The sequence below is a fragment of the Microcaecilia unicolor genome, chromosome 6 (genome assembly GCF_901765095.1).
Source record: "Microcaecilia unicolor chromosome 6, aMicUni1.1, whole genome shotgun sequence".
Classification (NCBI taxonomy): domain Eukaryota; kingdom Metazoa; phylum Chordata; class Amphibia; order Gymnophiona; family Siphonopidae; genus Microcaecilia; species Microcaecilia unicolor.
Genome location: NC_044036.1, coordinates 83,830,539 through 83,851,911, shown reverse-complemented (window position 1 = coordinate 83,851,911; position 21,373 = coordinate 83,830,539). Strand labels below are relative to the sequence as shown.

The 21,373-nt window shown below is 46.3% G+C and overlaps 1 protein-coding gene across 4 annotated transcripts in view; it reads right to left on the bottom strand.

The window, feature by feature from the left end:
- Positions 1 to 21,373, bottom strand: part of KLHL20 (kelch like family member 20) — a 154,240-nt gene that overhangs the window by 102,488 nt on the left and 30,379 nt on the right. For 3 of the 4 annotated variants that reach the window (XR_003942558.1, XM_030207239.1, XM_030207240.1), the window contains one exon: positions 2,488 to 3,061. Coding sequence is in view for 3 of the 4 variants with exons in the window: in XM_030207239.1 (XP_030063099.1) it covers positions 2,488 to 3,061 (574 nt within the window). In the remaining variant the exon portion in view is untranslated. Of the gene's footprint in view, positions 1 to 2,487; positions 3,062 to 3,350; positions 3,420 to 21,373 lie in introns of all 4 variants that reach the window. The other variant, XM_030207241.1, reaches the window with a different exon arrangement.

The following is a 21,373-nucleotide window of genomic DNA, read 5'->3' as shown; positions in this document are numbered from 1 at the left end:
ATATACAAATTAAACTGAACCCCCAAGAAGCCAGACTCTTCACACAGTGCAACACCAGAGAAAGAGAAGCAATGCGTGCCCCCCTGTACTGTGCAAAATATAAAGATAGCAGACGTAAATTTAAAAAACCTAACATATTCCAACCACTACATTACAAATTAACAAATGCAAATAAAACAAAAAATGTAAAATATGATACCATTTTATTAGACTAAATATATTTTTCAATAAGCTTTCCAAGGCCAAAACAGTATACTCCCCACTTCCATCCAGCATGGGCCCCCCTCTGTCCTCCCCACTTCCATCCAGCATGGGCCCCCTATGTCCTCCCCATTTCCATCCAGCATGGGCCCCCCTTCTCTTACAATATACTAAGTGCCACATGGCCCAAATATATAAAATAGAATGTTCTGCACTTATTACATGCTAAGCTTTAGTAAAAGGGTTCCTAAATATTTCATTCAGTTCAGATCTGGAACTGTAACTCATTTACTAACTTCAGTTAAAGCACATTAATGTACACTAACTGAAGTTATTCACATCATTTGTAAATAGAGCATGCTGTCAGAAAACAGAAGCAGAGAAGGGGTAGGGGAGGGACCTGTCACCACCAGCTGTACCCCCAAAAGGCTGAATCCAGCCAATACCCCCAGCTCAACTAAACCTGAGGGAACAGGTTAGGAGCAAAGCTCAACCAGAAAGCAGAACAGGATATGTCCATCCACCTACAGAGATGAGAGAAGACCGAGGTTAAGATGGATGCACAGGTCCACATATAGCAAACCGCTGAGGTTCTCTATCTTCACCTGCAGGTAGAGGGACATGACCCACTCATCTCTGGATTTATCTATGAGACGCTATGGAACACACATTAGCAAATGAGATTATAAATCTCTGGTTACACATTCATTAATTTACAAAAACTGCTTTAACAGACTCCCTACACATGAAAATCTAAAATCCCTGCAGAACAGCCTGCTCAACACGTTCACCTCCAGAGCAAATTGGGAAGAAGAGCAGTCTATTCTTGTTCTATCCTGTGAATGGGTCCCTTTTCCTTGCTGCAGCCTCTAGCATGGGCTACTGTGATAAAGATCTTAGGGAAACCTTTAGAACAGCAGCCTCCAGTACAGGAGTGGAGCCTAGTGAAAAACCAGGGCTCAAATTCCACTGACACTCCTTGTGACTCTAAGCAAGTCACTTCACCCTCCATTGCCTGAGCTACAAATATATTATTGTTACGATTCTCAATATACCGCCTTTCTGTGGTACAACCAAAGTGGTTTATATGTTACATTCATGTACATCACAATTCAAGTAGATAGCAAGCCCTCCGGGTATAAGGAAACATTTACTGCACCTGAATGTAACTCACCTTGAACTACTACTGAAAAGGCGAGAAATGAATCCAAAACATCACAAACTTTATCAAGACCTTGGGGTAGGTTCTCTGGAGCGTCTTGTATCTATGCACTAAGGACACCCAATACTGCATATTAGAACTGAAGAGTAGTGTGACCTCTCTCAAAGTGATACACACTGTAGACTAAATTCTATAAATGGCACAAAAAAAATCAGCGAAAAAAAAGCGCTAAGCTCAAAGTTAGGCGCCGTTTATAGATCAGTGCCGGGGACAGTGACTACTTTTAAGCGTGGCCATTTATACCAACAACACTGGTGTAAATCCCTCCACCTAAATTAGGCATGGATCCCATGAACTCTATATCAACGCACATAAATTAAAGGAATGCCCGATCCGCCATGACCCTCCCATACCCATGTCCCCTTTATGGACCCACACGTAAAATTTACATGTAGATCCCACACCTAAATTTAGGCATGTAAATTTTAAAGCCAATTAGCACCAATAATTGTTAAATTCCAATTATTGGCACTAATTGGCCTGTTATTCAATTAAATTGTACGTGGAAATTGGACATGTGCCCAAATTTGTGCACGCAATTTAAAGCACCATTTATAGAATCTGGGGGTGTATAACCAGGCCAAGATCTAGATAAGGATATTAGCCGCTAAATGGAATGCAGAACTGGGGATATTCATTATCTCTCATAGACAGTAACTTTATTAAAAGGCTATGTAATTCTACAAATTAAGCTGACAGAACTTAAAAATGTCCCAGTTATTTTTAGACAGTCACCACCCAAAGGGGGTGGGGGGTGGGAAGACTCTATATTCTCATTTAGGAAGAAGGGGTAACAGATGGCCACCTTCAGAAGAAGCCAAGGGTATGGGACATTACCAGAGGCATATACAACATTAAAGAATAAACTGGTTTATGAAAAGAGTTAACTGAGCTACCATTTAATTTTATATCTTTGGAATCTACATTTAATAAACTAATGAAAAGAGAAATAAAATTCTGGCTGATAACACGTCATGATATATGGGTCTTGGGGAAGAAAACTCTGCCTTTTAACTGTCTTGATTAGCCCACATCCACACCCCTTCTTTAAGAACACAGCATACCTCTTGAAAGTTGTGCTGGGTAAACTTGTCAGCTATTCTCAACAGCTCACGGCAGGAATGCGTGTCTGCAAAGGCTCGGATCCCCAGGCAGTTTGAAGGGTCCAGTTGTCTCTTTAAGAACTCACAGCAGGCCTCCTGGATCTCAGCCAGCTGGAGGAGGCAGGCAGCTGGCAGCAACGTCTGCACGTTTCCCTCTTCCACTGTGATCTGCGAGGTGTATGCGAAGTCAATCAAGAGTTCCATGGCTCGTTCGTCAATGTCCCGGATCACCACCTCTGTCTGGCGGCTTTCAGCCAGCTCACCTGTAAACATAGCCCTGAAATATGGGCTGCAGGCTGACAGGATCACCCGGTGGGCATAGATCTTCTTAGCCCCTACCACCAACACCACATCACACAGTTCCCGGTGTTTCCGCAGAAGATTGATAACCTCCAGGGTCTGCCGAGGGTGCTTGTCCGAGATGTAGGGCATGCGAGCAGGCTGTGGTACCCCCTCCGGAAGTTTGTTGGGGTCTCCTAGAGTGCAACGACTTGTCACGTCCATACCAGTCTCTCCAGGTCGCATGTTGGTACATCTACGGAAGTGAGAAGAAAAATAAGAAACTATGGAACTGAATGGTCAGAGACAAGGGACTTATATTCAATAGATACCATCTGCTTTTCTAGGACAAAAGACAATAAAGCAAGAGGGAGGTAAAGCTATGAATACTCTCTGAAAACCTGCACTGAAGTATGGCACAGGTCATGAGTGAATAGGGACTGCTTGGTCTCAAAATTTCTTTGCACTGACATCACACAACCTGCTCTATGAGGTCAATCACCATTTTACTTATAGTAGTCATCCCCTTAGTTTCAATGTCTCACCTTCCTCCACATGCTCTGCTATCCTAGTCAGGTGCTTGATACAGTGCTTATAGTACTGATTTTGAAAAACTGAAAAAAAAAATTTAAGACTACCTATAATCAAAATGTCAATTAAGAAATGTAAACTGTTAAAACTGGAAGATTATCCTAATTTATCATCATCCATTTATGTAGGATTCAGTTTAGCTTTGATTTTGTACAGAATTTCATTCACATTCCACCATAAAGCATTTACTACATGTTACTGAAATACAAATAAACTTGGATTTTTAATATATGAAAACATCTCAAATATTCACCCTTAAAAAAAAGCAGTCTTGCATACAAAATTTAAGGATCAGAATTTATCATTTATAAACCAGTAGCGCACATATGGACACCTACCCTTCACTCCATATTATCCCCCCCCCCTTTATTTTCTTCTCTCCCATTCTCCAAACCCTACTTCTGTCCTTCATATCTACCTCTCTTCACATGTTCTCTCCCTTTCAAACTTCTCCTTCCTCTCCCTCTTAATTCAATTCAAACCAACAGTAACAAAACTGGGAGACTGGTAGTAAAAGGAAAGTACAAGACCAAATGCTCCTTTCTTAATTCTTCCCACGCACATCTCTGAAGGTGTGTGGGTGGTGGAGACAGCTGTGGGGACTCTGCAGCATGGAGGACACTGTAAGATTGTATTCCTATAGCAGTCTGGTGGGGAAGGAAACGGGAAGAAGAGGATCTTGTGGCATTGGTAGGGCTTTTTCTGGATAGCCAGCAACAGAACACTGTCAGCTTCAAACATTTCCTTGTCTCCTTCACTGGCCAAGTGAAGCAACACACCAAAAGAATATTAGTCTATTACAATTTGGAATCTAGGCACCAGCACCGAAATTGTTGGAGCTGGATGACTGGGAGCCTTAGGAATTTCCAGCTCCAATTATTAATAATGCATTTGTATAATTTATAGAAGCCTGTTATCCAACTTTTTTGAGCAATTAAGCTATGAAAATTAATGATTTGGTCACCATCATAATAAGCAGGTGACATTCTGTCAGTCTTCATCTCCAAATTACTTATTTAGTTGGACTGATGTGGTGGAAAGGAAGCGATTTCTGGATTTTGCTAATTTTTTTTCTAGCTGTAGATGAAGGCGAGTTACTCTCAGGTACAGTAGGTATTTCCTGTCTACAGGGGGCTTACAATCTAAGGGACCCTTTTACCAAGATGTGCTAAACCCATTTTTAGCACATCTCTAAAATAGGGCTCTTTTTCTTTTTGCAGGGCCCATGCTAGTTCTTTCATTAGCATGCAAGACCTGCAAAATTATTAACGCAGAAGCACTTTCTGCTACTACTACTTAACATTTCTAAAGCGCTACTAGGGTTACGCAGCGCTGTACAATTTTAACATGGAAGGACAGTCCCTGCTCAAGGAGCTTACAATCTAAAAGACAGGTGTAAATCTAGAGACAAGTGTACAATCTAAAAGACAGGTATAAATCTAGAGACAAGTGTACAATCTAAAAGACAAGTGTAGAGTCGATCGGATAGGGCATGCTATATTTCTCGAAAGGTTAGGTGCCGAAAGCAGCATTGAAGAGGTGAGTTTTAAGCAGAGATTTGAAGATGGGTAGGGAGGGGGCTTGGCGTAGGGGTTGAGGAAGATTGTTCCAGGCATAGGGTGAGGCAAGGCAGAATGAGCGGAGCCTGGAGTTGGCAGTGGTGGAGAAGGGTACTGAAAGGAGGGATTTGTCCTGTGAGTGGAGGTTACGGGCGGGAACATAGGGGGAGATGAGGGTAGAGAGGTAGTGAGGAGCTGCAGGCCGGGTGCATTTGTAGGTAAGGAGGAGAAGCTTGAATTGTATGCGGTAACTGATCGGAAGCCAGTGAAGTGACTTGAGGAGAGGGGTGATATGAGTATATCGGTTCTGGCGGAATATAAGACGTGCGGCAGCGTTCTGAACGGATTGAAGGGGGGATAGGTGGCTAAGTGGGAGGCCGGTGAGGAGTAAGTTGCAGTAGTCAAGGCGAGAGGTAATGAGAGCGTGGACGAGAGTTCGTGTGGTGTGCTCAGAAAGGAAAGGGCGAATTTTGCTGATGTTGAAGAGGAAGAAGCGACAGGTTTTGGCAGTCTGTTGGATATGCGTAGAGAAGGAGAGGGAGGAGTCGAAGATGACTCCGAGGTTGCGGGCAGATGGGACGGGGAGGATGAGGGTGTTATCAACTGAGATAGAGAGTGGAGAAAGAGGAGAAGTGGGTTTAGGTGGAAAGACGAGGAGCTCGGTTTTGGACATGTTCAGCTTCAGGTGGCGGTTGGACATCCAGGCAGCAATGTCGGATAAGCAGGCCGATATCTTGGCCTGGGTCTCCGCGGTGATGTCTGGTGTGGAGAGATATAGCTGGGTGTCATCAGCATAAAGATGATACTGAAAACCATGAGATGAGATCAGTGAGCCCAGGGAAGAGGTGTAGATTGAGAAGAGAAGGGAAGGGGTCCAAGGACAGATCCCTGGGGAACTCCAACAGATAGTGGGATGGGAGTGGAGGAAGATCCATGAGAGTGAACCCTGAAGGTGCGGTGGGAGAGATAAGAGGAGAACCAGGAGAGGACAGAACCTTGGAACCCAAAAGAGGACAGTGTGGCAAGAAGTAAATCATGATTGACAGTGTCAAACGCCGCGGATAGATCGAGGAGGATGAGGATGGAATAGTAGCCTCTGGATTTGGCGAGGAGCAGGTCGTTGCAGACTTTAGAGAGTGCTGTTTCTGTCCAGTGTAGAGGGTGAAAACCGGATTGAAGTGGATCGAGGATGGCATGAGAGCAGAGAAAATCAAGGCAGCGACTGTGAACGGCGCACTCAAGTATTTTGGAGAGGAAGGGTAGGAGAGAGATGGGGTGGTAGTTGGAGGGGCAGGTAGGGTCAAGTGATGGTTTTTTTTAGGAGAGGTGTGACTACGGCGTGCTTGAAGGTGTCAGGGACAGTTGCAGTGGAGAGAGAGAGGTTAAGGATGCGACAGATGGAGGGGGTGACAGTATGGGAGATGGTGTTAAGTAAGTTGGTGGGGATGGTTTCGGAGGAACAGGTGGTGCATTTCGAGGAGGAAAGAAGGCGGGAGGTTTCATCCTCGGTGATCTCAGGAAAGGAGGAGAAAGAGGCCATGGTTGGTTGGTTGTTGGATGGGGCTACAGGCTGAAGAGGAGGTGGTGGCTTGGTAGTGAACTCAAGGTTGATCTTTTGCACCTTGTCGCGGAAGTAGTCAGCCAGTGATTGAGGAGAGAGTGAAGGGGGAGTGGGAGCGGGGGGCACTTTGAGGAGGGAGTTAAGGGTGGTGAAGAGACGACGAGGGTTGCAGCTGAGAGAATTGGTCAATTGGGTGTAATAGTCCTGTTTTGCAAGGAATAGGGAGGAGTGGAAGGAGGATAGCATGAATTTGTAGTGAAGGAAGTCTGAATGGGTACGAGATTTCCTCCAGAGGCGTTCAGCGGATCAGGTGCAGGAGCGAAGGTAACGGATGCAAGGGGTCAGCCAAGGCTGGGGATTAGTACGCTTTGTGGGACGGGAGGTGGATGGAGCGAGGGTGTCCAAAGCAGAGGAGAGAGCGGCATTGTAAGCGGAAACCGCTTGTCTACAGTCTCAGAGGACATGATGGAGGGGAGGAGATTAGAGATACTAGAGGATAAAGTGTGGGGGGGGGGGGCAATAGCCTGGAGATTCCTGGAGGGGGTGGTTAAAGTTGGACGGGGCGGGGGGGGGGGTGAAGAAGTGTAAATGTGATCAGGTGATGATCGGAGAGAGGGAGAGCAGAAGCGTGGAAATTGGAGGGTGTGCCGGAGGAGGAGAGGACGTGGTCAAGACAATGGCCGTCACGGTGAGTAGGGGTGGTGGAGCACAGCTGGAGGTTGAAGGAGGATGTTAGGGTGAGGAACTTAGAAGCATTAGGGTTGGTTGGGTCATCGTGTATGTTAAAGTCTCCGAGAATGAGGGACGGAGATGAGGGTTCAAGAAAGACGGAAAGCCAAGCATCAAAGTCGGTGAGGAAGGAAGAGAAGGATTTATCAGGTGGGCGGTAGATGACTGCGACTCTGAGTGGCAGCGGATAGAATAGCCGGATGGAGTGGGCTTCAAAGGAAGAGAAGCAGTGAGACTGCGGTAGGGGGAGGGGTTGGAAACTACAGGAGGGTGAGAGTAGTAGCCCAACTCCTCCACCGCAGCCAGCTGGGCGGGGAGTGTGGGAGAAGAGATAACCTCCATGGCAGAGGGCCGCGATTGAGGCCGAGTCTACCGGGGAGATGCAGGTTTCGGTTAGGGCGAGCAGTTGAAGGGAGTGAGAGATGAAGAGATCGTGGGTGAAGGGCAGTTTGTTGCAGACTGAGTGGGCATTCCACAAGGCACATGAGAAGGGGAGGGAAGAGGGGAATAGAGACGAGATTGGAGACGAGCAGTTGAAGGGAGTGAGAGATGAAGAGATCGTGGGTGAAGGGCAGTTTGTTGCAGACTGAGTGGGCATTCCACAAGGCACATGAGAAGGGAAGGGAAGAGGGGGGGGTGGAGAGGAATAGAGATGAGATTGGAGACATCCCGGAATTGTTCGCATGGATAGGACGGGGACAGGTGAGGGGGACCTGGATTAGGGTTAATGTCTCCCACGGATGGCAGGAGGAGGAGCAAGAGAATGCGGAGGAGGGTGGGGGAGGTAGAGCGGCGAAGGCGACGAAGACGGGGTGAACTTAGGAGGAATGGGGATGGGTTAATGGCAGGAAGGAAGTGTTGAAGGTTAAGAGCTAGGAAGGAGGAGGGGGACAGGAGGGATGGTGAGGTGGTGGGGGGAATGAGGGTGAATAGGGTATTGCCATGGCGTGCAGGGGGGAGGGCAGCGAGTTCTATGTAGACAGTGGGAGTCGGGGGGAAAGAAGATTAGGAAGGGACAGGGCAAGGAAGAGAAACGTGGACAGGGGCCATAAGTGTCTGAGGTGTAACAGGTACTATGTAGTGACTGAGGGTGTTAAGCAGTTAACAGGTGACTATGTAGGGTTGAGGTGACTGAGGTGTTAAGCATATAGATAGAGCTGGAAAGGTGGGTTTTGGACTGGAGCGAGTAGTAGGTAAGTCAATGGCTGACAAGCTAGCAGGCAGGTAGGTAAGTCAATGGCTGAGAGGTTCACAAGCGGGCAGGCAGGTTACTCGATGTGTTAACAGGCAGGCAGGTCGCAGCTGGAACAAGCGGTCAGGAACAAGCTGGGATTGATGGACAGGAGCAAGCTGGAACAAGCCGGGACAAGCTGGAACAAGCCGTCAGGAACAAGCTGGGATAGATGGACAGGAGCAAGCTGGAACAAGCCGGGACAAGCTGGAACAAGCCGTCAGGAACAAGCTGGAACAAGCCGGGACAAGCTGGAACAAGCCGTCAGGAACAAGCTGGGATAGATGGACAGGAGCAAGCTGGAACAAGCACGGGACAGATGGACGTGTCAGGATTGAGACACACGGACAGGCTGGAGCAAGCCGGGGCAGGCAGGAACAGATGGACTGTGACGAGTGGACCAGAAGACGACAGAACAACAGGATACGCTGAGATGGATGGGTTGGGAACATGGTGGAACAAGACGGACTGGCACAAGCTGGGTCATGCAGGAAGCGATGGACTGGAACAAGTTGGAACAGCGGGCTGGAACGGACGGACTGGAATAAGTTGGAGCAGGCTGGAACAAGCGGGTAGGCTGGGATGGATGGACTGGAACAAGCTGGAGCAGGCTGGAGCAGCTGGACGCAATAACACGAGTTGGAACATGCTGGGGAAGGCTGGAGCAGATGAACTGGAACAAGTTGGAATAGACGGACTGGAGCAGGCTGGAACACACTGGAGCCGGTGGACTGGAACAGGCAGCGGGATAAGTTGGATCGCGGACTGGGAACAAGCTGGGATCAGGAGGACTGGAGCACGCTTGAGCTCGCTGTGAACAGATGGATTGGGAGAGTCTGGATCAGGCGGACTGGACCACACTGGAGTCGATGGACTGGAACAAGCCGGGGGTAAGCTGGATCAGCGGACTTGGAACAAGCTGGGATCAGGGGGACAGAAACGAGCTGGAAGACGCTGGAGCAGATGGATTGGAGCAAGCAGGGAGAAGCTGGATCAGGCAGACTGGAACCACTGGAGTCGATGGACTGGACAAGCAGGGGGAAGCTGGATCTGCGGACTGGAACAAGCTGGGATCAGGAGGACTGGAGCACGCTGGAACACGCTGGAGCAGATGGATTGGAGAGTCTGGATCAGGCGGACTGGACCACACTGGAGTCGATGGACTGGAACAAGCCAGGGGTAAGCTGGATCAGCGGACTGGAACAAGCTGGGACCAGGAGGACTGGAACAAACTGGAACACGCTGGAGCAGATGGACAGGAGCAAGTAGGGAGAAGCTGGGCCAGGCGGACTGGAGCACACTGGAGCAGATGAACTTGGACAGCAGGGGGGAAGCTGGAGCCGGTGGAACTGGGGCAAGCAAGCAGGGAGGGGTCTGGGGCGGGTGGACTGGGGTAAGCTGGAGCAGCTGGGCAGGCACACTCGGTGCCTCCAAGGGCAGCAGAGCAGCAAGCACGTGGAAATCTGCCCCGCTGTGGAAGCACAGCGCCCCACCATGACCTGCCCTAGCCCGAGGACCTCGGCACCACGATGGGGGGCAAGGCCACGGGAGGACGGCAGCGTGGGGGTCGGGCTGCTGTGGTCCTGGGGGAGCGCTGCAGCGGTTGTGTGGGTCTCCTGGATCGCCGGGTCGAGTCAGGCCTGCGCCCCGAGGTCGGGTGCGCACTACAAGGCCGCGGGTGAGCTCACTCCAACTCACCCGGGCCACACGGCACTCCCACCCGATACGGTCTCAGGCAGTTCCTGCCGGGGAGCACGGCGGCCGACACGGGACTCGGCCAACACGGACTCCTACCGCTCTAGGTCGCGGCTCTGGTGGTATGGAATGCGGTCAGTCGGGAGGGCAGGCCGCCTTCACTTCGCTGCCTCCCACTGCTCGTCAGCTGCTCTTGTCTGCGTTTCTGCTTCTTACTTAAGAAGCACTAAGTGCTTCTGCATTGTCAGCGTTATCCAGTAAGCAGGCGCTAAAGGGAACACACTAGCTGAATAATGCTTCCATGCCCATTCCCCGCCCATGGCATGCCCCCTCCCAAAAATATAAAAAATACATAGCATGCAATTAGCATGCGCTGACAAATTACCATAAAACACTAACACATTTCGCAGTAAGCCTTTTTTTCCTGCATTAAGTACACATTAGCACTTAATGCAGGTTAGTACAAGGGCCCCTAAGTTTGTACATGAGGAAGGTTAAGTAACTTGCTCAAGATTGCAAACCACCTCAGCAGCATTTGAACTGGGTTTCTCTGGTACTAGTCGAAAATTTATGTTTGAGGATTACGAGCGCTCAGCTTCACTTCTCAATCAGAATGACCAGCTGTGTCAGGGCCAGAAAGCAGCACACTGTACAGAAAAAAAAAAAGCTGCGGCCAAGACAGTAGAACAAATTTATTAGCTAGTAAGTAATAACTTGCAGGAGTATCTTCACTGAAAGGAGAAGCCTGATGGAAACTCATAGATGAAGTAATGTCTAAAAGACAGACTTAAAAAAAAAGGCAAAAAAGATTACAAGATTCAGTTTTAATTTAAAAGTCTTCTTTAAAAAAAAAAGGAGAGGGTTCTAGGATTCTTTTGATTCTAAGCTTTATTGTAAACTGTAGGTTATAACATTATAAAAATGGGGAGACCACAGGTGGTTCTAGTCAGACATAACTCAGTAAAATGAAGTTCAGTCAGGATTAAGGAAAAATTAGGTTTTACGTGATCATTTATTTCCATTAGTCGTTCCCACTTAGTCCAGAACCTGTGGGATAGTTGTGTCTACCAACCAGCAGATGGAGATAGAGAATTGAAACTAAGCTGAGACATCTATCTTGGCATCCAGCTCCTCAGTATTTGCGTAGACAACCAATATGGAGAAACTCAGAATAAACACAATAACCCTAAACAACTTGCCAACCCAATACTAACCAGACACATGTGCTGGCCTCTCTCATCTCTGGACAACTTGTAGAAAATAAGAGATATGCAGAAAGTACCATGCAAGGTGACAGGTGTTATGTATTAATCCATTACTTTGGACCGGTAAAAACATCTCCGAAACCTCGGGTGGACCTCTGGAAGGACTAATAGAAAGAAAATTATCAAGACAGACCTAATTTCTCCTTTCATTACATAGCTTCTCACTATTCCAGAACCAGTGGGATGTTTTAGTAAAATGGGGGAATACCTGAGGAAGAAGATGATGGGCTGGGAGGAAGTACGAGAAGTGGAAGGACAGTGGTCCAGGCTGAAAGAAGCTATAAATAGGACCACGAACCTTTATGTAAGGAAAGTAAATAAAAGCAAGAGAAAAAGGAAACCAATATGGTTCTCCAAGCAAGTGGTTGAGAAAATAAAGGCAAAAGAGTTGGCGTTCCAGAAATACAGAAAAACTCAAGAAAGGAACACATGGAGGAATACTGGATGAAACTGAAAGAAGCCAAGAGAGAGATACGACTGGCAAAAGTGCAAGCGGAAGAACAAATGGCTAGAAATGAAAGGAGGGGTAACAAAAATTTCTTCAGGTATATTAGTGAAAGGAGAATGACTAAAAAGGGAATTCTGAGACTAAAAGATACTGCGAACCGCTATGTGGATAATGATGAAGAAAAAGCAAATTTGCTAAATAGATACTTTTGTTCTGTTTTCACAGAAGAAAATCCTGGAGAAGGACCGCGATGGACTGGAAATAGTACAAATGAGAATGAAGGTGGATAGAGCACCGTTCACGGAAGAAAGTGTGTATCAACAACTAGAAAACCTAAAGGTGACAAAGCCATGGGACCAGACGGGATCCAACCCAGGATATTAAGGGAGCTCAGAGAGGTTTTGGCGGGTCCTCTTAAGATTTGTTTATATATCGTTGCAGGACGGGAGAGGTTCCGAGGGATTGGAGAACGGTGGAGGTGGTGCCTCTTCACAAAAGTGGTGATAGGGAAGAAGCTGGAAACTACAGGCCGGTAAGCCTCACTTTGGTTATTGGAAAAGTAATGGAAGCGATGCTGAAGGAAAGGATAGTGAATTTCCTGGAAGCCAATAAGTTTCAAGATTCGAGACAACATGGTTTTACCAAAGGGAAATCGTGCCAAACGAATCTCATTGAGTTCTTTGATTGGGTGACAGGAGAATTGAATCAGGGATGAGCTATGGACGTAATCTACTTAGATTTCAGCAAAGCTTTGACACGGTTCCCACAGGAGGCTCTTAAATAAACTGGATGGGCTGAAGATAGGACCCGAAGTGGTGAACTGGATTAAGAACTGGTTGACGGACAGACGTCAGAGGGTGGTGGTGAATGGAATTCGCTCGGAGGAGCGAAAGGTGAGTAGTGGAGTGCCTCAGGGATCGGTGCTGGGGCCGATTCTGTTCAATATATTTGTGAGTGACATTGCCAAAGAGTTAGAAGGTAAAGTTTGCCTATTTGCGGATGATACTAAGATCTGTAACAGAGTGGACACCCGGGAGGGAGTGGAAAACATGAAAAAGGATCTGAGGAAGCTAGAAGAATGGTCTAAGGTTTGGCAATTAAAAATTCAACGTGAAGAAATGCAAAGTGATGCACTTAGGGAATAGAAATCCACCGGGAGACGTATGTGTTAGGCGGCGAGAGTCCTGATAGGTACGGACGGAGAGAGGGATCTTGGGGTGATAGTATCTGAGGATTTGAAGGCGATGAGAACAGTGTGACAAGGCTGTGGCCATAGCTAGAAGGTTGTTAGGCTGTATAGAGAGAGTGTGACCAGCAGAAGAAAGGGGGTGTTGATGCCCCTGTATAAGTCGTTGGTGAGGCCCCACCTGGAGTACTTAGGGAATAGAAAGTGATGCACTTAGGGAATAGAAATCCACGGGAGACGTATGTGTTAGGCGGCGAGAGTCTGATAGGTACGGACGGAGAGAGGGATCTTGGGGTGATAGTATCTGAGGATTTGAAGGCGATGAAACAGTGTGACAAGGCTGTGGCCATAGCTAGAAGGTTGTTAGGCTGTATAGAGAGAGTGTGACCAGCAGAAGAAAGGGGGTGTTGATGCCCCTGTATAAGTTGTTGGTGAGGCCCCACCTGGAGTATTGTGTTCAGTTTTGGAGGCCGTATCTTGTTAAGGATGTAAAAAGAATTGAAGCGGTGCAAAGAAAAGCTACGAGAATGGTATGGGATTTGCGTTACAAGACGTATGAGGAGAGACTTGCTGAACTAAACATGTATACTCTGGAGGAAAGGAGAAACAGGGGTGATATGATACAGACATTCAAATATTTGAAAGGTATTAATCCGCAAACGAACCTTTTCCGGAGATGGGAAGGTGGTAGAACGAAAGGACATGAAATGAGATTGAAGGGGGGCAGACTCAAGAAAAATGTTAGGAAGTATTTTTTCACAGAGAGAGTAGTGGATGCTTAAAATGCCCTCCCGCGGGAGGTGGTGGAAATGAAAATTGTATCGGAATTCAAACATGTGTGGGATAAGCATAAAGGAATCCTGTGCAGAAGAAATGGATCCTCAGGAGCTTACTTAAGATCGGGAGGCGGGGCTGGTGGTTGGGAGGCGGGGATAGTGCTGGGCAGACTTATATGGTCTGTGCCAGAGCCGGTGGTGGGAAGCGGGACTGGTGGTTGGGAAGCAGGGATAGTGCTGGGCAGACTTATACGGTCTGTGCCAGAGCCGGTGGTGGGAGGGAGGGATAGTGCTGGGCAGACTTATACGGTATGTGCCAGAGCCGGTGGTGGGAGGCGGGGCTGATGGTTGGGAGGCGGGGATAGTGCTGGGCAGACTTATACGGTCTGTGCCCTGAAGAGCACAGGTACAAATCAAAGTAGGGTATACACAAAAATTAGCACATATGAGTTATCTTGTTGGGCAGACTGGATGGACCGTGCAGGTCTTTTTCTGCCGTCATCTACTATGTTACTATGTTACTATGTTATAGCAATTCCTAGAGAGGGTGAGATCCTGGCACTGCCGCCCTGAGGACTGAAGCCCCCAAAATGGCTCTCAAGTGCGCCACAATGTCCACCCTGTAGTGCTTAGCAAAGGTATGTAGCATTGACCATGTTGCCAACTTACAAATATCTGCTGGAGACAGTAAGGTAGTCTCCACTTAGGAAGTCTCTGTACACCTCGTAGAATAAGCCCGCAAAGGCCTGAGAAACCTGCTTCTCTGCCAGCAAATAAGCTGATTAAATAGTCTCCTTCAGACATCTAGCAACTGTGGGCTTGGAAGCCATGAGGCCAAGCCTCTGTTTACCAAAAAGCACAAACCATCTGTCCGATTTGCAAAACTTCCATATGGGCATTATGGCGCCCATCTTCTGTTACACACTTCTGATGCCACTTCAGTCACACTCTTGCCATAGACCAGCTGCACACTGTCACTTGACGTGCAGACGCCACTTCTAAGGCTTGTTTCAGAACACCTTCTAGCTTCCTATCCTGTAGGTCTTTTAGGACAATGTCCCCTTCCACTGGCAAGGTGGTCTTCTTAGTCACTGACATAACAAAGAGTCCACCCTGGGAAGCTGCAATTTATCTTTCTCCTCCAGAACCATTGGGTAGGAGCATAGTAACACTGTAAATGACGACAGATAAAGACCTGAACGGTCCATCATCTGCCCAACAAGATAAACTTATTTTACATGGTATATGATACTTTATATGTATACCCGAGTTTGACTTGTCCTTGCCTTTCTCAGGGCACAGACCGTAAAAGTCTGCCCAGCACTGTTCCTGTACTAAAAGTTCTGAAGCTAACGTTGAAGCCCCTTAAAATTTACACTCCAGCCCATCCCTACCTATTCAGCCACAATCAGGGCGCAGACCATAGAAGTCCACCCAGAACTGGTTTTACTCTCCAATTACCAGTGTTGCCACCCAATCTCTGCTAAGATTCCATAGATTCATTCCTTCTAAACAGGATTCCTTTGTGTTTATCCCACGCATGTTTGAATTCCATTACTGTATTCATCTCCATCACCTCCCGTGGGAGGGCATTCCATGTATTTACCACCCTTTCCGTGAAAAAATACTTCCTGACATTACTCCTGAGACTGCCCCCTTCAACCTCAATTCATGTCCTCTAGTTCTACCAAATTCCCGTCTCTGGAAAAGGTTCGTTTGCAGATTAATACCTTTCAAATATTTGAAGCAAACTGTCATGGATTGCTACATATTGAGTAAAAAAACAGAAGCAGCTAAACGCTTACTGCATAAAAACTGATGATGTTAAAAAACATACAAGTAAACAGAAAAAAAGTGAATTACAAAAGGCTAATTTACAGAAAGACCTCTTGTGCAAACTAATGAAACACAAAAAAAATAGAGGGAACACAAGAAAAGGAGTAGAAACTCCATTGGAAACCAGGGGTATATACCGAGCATGTTATTAGTCTATGCATACATAGGTCCATGCCTGGAGAGAATCATCAGTTTTTCTGCGGTAAGCATTTAGCTGCTTCTGTTTTTTTTACTCAATAAGTAGTAATCCATGACAGTTTGCTTCTCTATTTTCCATTCATAGTTTGATTTTATATGTATTATTGTCTTTCTATATTTCTTATCCATCAATTTTATGGGTTAAATTCATGTGGATTTTATATTATTTATCTATGTTTATATTACTTAAAAGTTGGTTATATTTTAATATTTATGTAATTTGTTTAGGTTTTGTATCCCATCAGACCCCTGATGTAGGTGCTTTGATGCCAAAACACAGCCCGTGTCGGGTCTTTACAATAAAGTTTTCCTTTGTTCTGTTCCTGGAGGTCCGTTTTTGCTTTTGTTTTTTTTCTTGCTCTATTGGTGTACTTGATACCCTCTCTCCATTTTAGAGTCATACCAGGAAATGGATCTTGGCATCACCGCGGACAGTATTTTTTTGAATTTTTAATTAGTATAAAGTTTATATGCATGTTCTGCATCTACTTGCTTGTTTTGTACACATTTCACTGAAGTTCCTCCACATTTTTGCATGTTGTTACCATAATTAAGATTTTTATATATTTTCTATTTTGTTGTTTTTAGCTATTCATCCCTAAAGCAGCCCTTGGGTGGGTGAAATGAGGTCCATGTCGGATGAGTTTATTAATAAAGACATTTTTATTTAAATCATTAAACACAATTTGTGCCAGCCCAGTGGCTGAGTTATGTTGCGCAATGCCATGCTTCTTTTTTTGATGTTTTGTGTTTTAGTTTGTGAGTGGATTATTTTATGTATATTTTCTTTTGTAAGCCGCTTATTATTATTATTACATTTGTACCCCGCGCTTTCCCACATAATGCAGGCTCAATGCGGCTTACATAGTAATTTGAAATACAAAGTTAATAGAATTTTAATAAAACAGTAGAAAACAATGTAAAGTTGGGGTTAGTAGTGTATGATAAGTTGAGCTAGATAATATATGACTAGGATAAAAAGGGTAGACAGGATATGATAGTGTAATTTGGGAGAAAGGGTAAGGAGGGATAAAATTAAGGAGAGATGGAAAGAGAAGGATGGAAGGTTGGTATTTAAGTCAGAACAGAATTAGGGGTGGAAGTTGGTGAGATTAGGTTGGGGCATTTGGGTAGGCATGCTTAAAGAGATGAGCTTTCAGCATTTTTCTAAAGGGCAAGACGTCGTTTATTAATCGGATTGGTCTGGGTGTAGCGTTCCAAAGCTGGCTGCCCAAAAAGGAGAAACTGGATGCGTAGTAGGTCTTGTATTTAATTCCTCTACAATTGGGAAGGTGTAAGTTAAGATACGTTCATGAAGAAATAGATCTGTTTCTAGCAGGGAGGTCGATCAATTCATTCATGTAGCCAGGGGATTCGCCGTGGATGATCTTGTGGGTCATTGTGTTGATCTTAAAATTTATTCTTTCTTTGATGGGGAGCCAGTGAAGCTTTGCTCGAAGAGGTGATGCACTTTCGAATTTTGATTCGCCAAAAATAAGTCTGGCAGCCGTGTTTTGGGCAGTTTGGAGTCTCTTCAGTATTTGGGTTTTGCATCCTAAAAAGACTGCTGCTATGTTACTATGTAGTAGTCGGCGTGGGTAATAACAGTAGACTGTATCAGGTTCTGGAAAGTGTTGAGTGGGAGATAAGGCTTCACTTGTTTCAATATCCACATCATATTAAACATTTTCTTCGTGGTGAGCTTAGCGTGGTTATCAAAAGATAAATGGCTGTCTATTGTTACCCCCAGTATCTTTAAGTTGTGAGATATGGGGAGTTTGACATTGTTATGATTGGGGTCTGAACCCCTCTCAAACTTACCTCTTTCCTGGGGGTCAGCTTCTTAGCTGGCTTCTGTTTCTTTTCTCTTTCCTTTCTGAGCTGGCTCTGTCTCTTTGTGCTGGCAGCTTCCAGCAGCATGGGGTTAATTGTCTCACTTCACTACAGCTGTGTGTGTGTTGCCTGAGTTGCTCTAACTCTCTTTGGGTGTACTGGCTTCAAGTGTTTCACGGTTTTGCATTGGTGTGGGTTGGGCCTCTCTGGGTCAGTGTGCTTTTGCCTAGGTCTAGGGAGTGTGACATCATCAGGGAGGGCCTTGATAAGGAAGTGGTGTTGTTTCCTTCAGGGCCTTTGCAACAGTGGTGTTTGCTGTAGGTAGGGTGGTGCAGTGTGCACTTCTGACGTTGTGTCTAGTTTCCCTGCTTGCTTTTGCTAAGGGCCAGGTTAGTGTTAGTGCAGTGTGCACTGGTGACTGTGTGTTTAGCTTTCCTGCTTTTCCCTTTTGGTTCCCTTCTGTTCCCTCTTGGTTTTGGTAGCATTGCTGTGTGTAGGGCTTTGGAAGCTCTGTTGTTGATAGAAGTACTTCAGGGTTTGGTGTTGTTAGGAACACTGCTGAGTTTGCTGTTAGAAGTACTTCTGGTGTTTGTGCTATTAGGAGCATTGCAGTCTTTGCTGTTGGTGTTTGGTGCCTTAGAAGCACTTTTGGCTTATGTGTTAGCTTCCCTCCTTGTGGCTCCCCTGTCTTCCCTTTTAGTGCTAGGAGCTCTTCTGGTTGCTTGCCAGAGTAGTGCTTAGGAAGCACCTTGTTAGTTGTATCTAGCTTGCTAGAGCAGTGCTTAGGTAGCTTGTTAGTTTTGTGTTTAGCTTATTAGTGTAGAGCTCTGCTTGTAGCTTGGTGCTTAGTAGCACCTGTGTTAGCTTTGTGTTTAGTTCCCTGCTCTGTTAGTTTAGGGCTTAGGAAGTCCCTTTCTTGAGCAGGGCTTAGGAGCTCCTGTTTAGTATAGGGCTTAGGAAGTCCTTTTGTAAGTTTACTGTTAGGAACACTCCTGCTGGTTTAGGGATTGGGAGCACGTAGATCAGTTTAGGTTTAGGAGCACTTCTGTTTCCATTCCTGGTCCCTATGTCATCCGGTATCCAGTAAGTCCTGTCGGCTACTCGAACCTAGGAGCTCAACTCCTGGGGGGCTTAGTAGCTAAGTGCAGGTGAAGCTGTGTGGACCAGTCCGGTGTGCTCCAGTCCGGTGTTCCAGTCCTGGGTCCTCCAGTCCGGGGGATTCCAATCGAGTGTTCCAGTCCGGGGGATTGCAGTCCAGTGTTCCAGTTCTGTGTCCTCCAGTCCGGGGGATTCCAGTCCATGTGTTCCGGTTCGCTAGGCAGTGCCTGCAGTCCCTGCCGGTGTGCTTACCCAGTGTTGGTTGGTGGGTTTTGCCTGCTGCTGTCGCTCCTCGTCAGCAGCCCAAGGGCTCACGTTTGCTCCAGAGCCCGGCCCCGCGGGCTCTGAACCTGAGGACCTGACAGACATCAGGGGTGTTGAGAATAGTTGGGAAATAAGGGGAGTATTGGGAAGAGAGAACCAGGCACTGCGTTTTTTCTTTATTTAATTTCATTTTAAAAGCATTAGCCCAGGAGGCTAGAGTGGTAATGGCAGTATTGATTTTGTCATGGATTTCAGATAGATTGAATTTAAAGGGGATATATATGGTGATGTCATCGGCGTAAATGAAAGGATTTAGACCATGTTTGGTTAGTACTCTGGCCAAGGGGGGTCATCATAAGGTTGAAAGAAGTATTGGGGGAGAGTGGAGATCCCTGTGGTACTCCACATTCTGATGACCATGGGGATGATAGATTTGTAGCTCCTTTGAATTGATAGGATCTGGTAGTAATGAAGTTATTAATCCATGTTGATAATGTTTCCACCGATCCAAGTTTGTCCAAGAGTTTGGTAAGGATTGAATGGTCAACCATGTCAAAAGCGCTGGATAAGTCAAATTGTAAGAGGATGATGTTGTAGGGTCCGTTTGCTATTTCAAGTTGGAATTTAGATAGTAAGGTTAGAAGAGCCGTTCAGTGCTGTGGGCAGGACTGAAGCCCGACTGGGACTCGTGGGAGGATGGAGAATTTCTGAATATATTCATTAAGTTGTGAGGTCACACTGTTTTCCCAATAATTGGTGATTAGAGGTATGGATGCAATTGGACGATAGTTATAACGTCATTCACAGGTTTCTTTGTATTCTTTGGGATAGGTGTTAGTAAGATGTTTACCCCGTGCTTGGTGGGGAAAGAGCCTTTTTGAGTAAAAAGCTTAAGTGGGATGTGAGATCGGAGATAAAGCATGAAGGGGCGCTTATCAGAAGGTAGTTGGGGCAGGGGGTCAAGGTGGCATTGTGATCTAGAGAGTTTTGATATGGTTATGATGACTTCTTCAGTAGTAGGGAGAGTAAAATTAGTCCAGTAACGGTCAACGGTGTTTCACAGTTCCAGGGTCCAGTATGTCAGGAAGGTGTCAATGGAAAATTAGGGTTCTTACCTTGGTAATTTTCTTTCCTTTAGTCATAGCAGATGAATCCATTACAAGTGGGTTGTGTCCATCAACCCAGCAGGGGGAGATAGAGACCACTGAAAAACCATAGTGCCTCATGGCCAGCTAGCTCCATCTGCCTCTTCAGTATTTGAAGCTTCCAAAGCAGTGTTACAACCGCCAAAGCGTAATAACATGAACTTTCCACCCAGCAGATGAATGCCCCAAAACTGGAGCTATAATTCAAAGGAGGGAATGAACTCATCCTCCTGGAGGGAATGAACTCATCCTCCTGTAACTGAACAGAAATCCTGAAGACTGTTTTCCAACTTCTCCCAATGAGGGAACATATCTACAGGAAAAACTGAACATAAAAGTAACATAAATCACATAATGAACCACTGAGGGAGGGTTCATTGATTCATCTGCTATGACTAAGGAAAGAAAATTACCAAGGTAAGAACCTAATTTTCCCTTCCTTGTCGTCAAGGCAGATGAGCCATTACGAGTGGGATGTATCAAACCAATCCCTAGATAGGGTGGGAACAAGCCACACCACGCGCCAGCACTTGTGCTCCAAAATGCGTGTCTCTCCTGGCAGCCACATCCAGCCTGTATGTCGGGCAAACGAGAGCTTAGAAGCCCAAGTAGCTGCACTACATGTCTCTTGAAGAGAGGAGTGCTCCAGTTTTCAGCCCAAGAAGAGGAATCGCTCTTGTGGAATGTGCCTTAAAGGCTTCAGGCGGAGGCCGGCCAGATAGCAGATATGCTGAAAAGAAGCTTCTATGAGCCAATGGGCTGTAGTGGGCCTAGACGCTGGATACCCCTCTGCGCGGACCTGACAAAAGAACAAAAAGATGTCAGAGGTCCTGAAGGCATTTGACATGTGCAGATATTGCAACAGAGCCCTTCGCAAGAAACTCCTCTTTAGAAAAGGAGGGCAGGAAATAGGCTGGTTTAGGTGAACGCGAAACCACCTTAGTGCATGAAGAAAGGCACCGTACGTACCATTACTCCGGACTCTGAGAATTGCAGAAATGGGTCTCCACAGACAGCGCCTGGAGCTCAGATACCCATCTCGCCGATGTCACGGGCACCAAAAAGACCGTCTTAAGGTCACATCCTTCTCCGAAGCTCGCCTAAGCAGCTCGAGGGCGAACACTGAAGGGCCTTTAAAACTAACCCCAGGTTC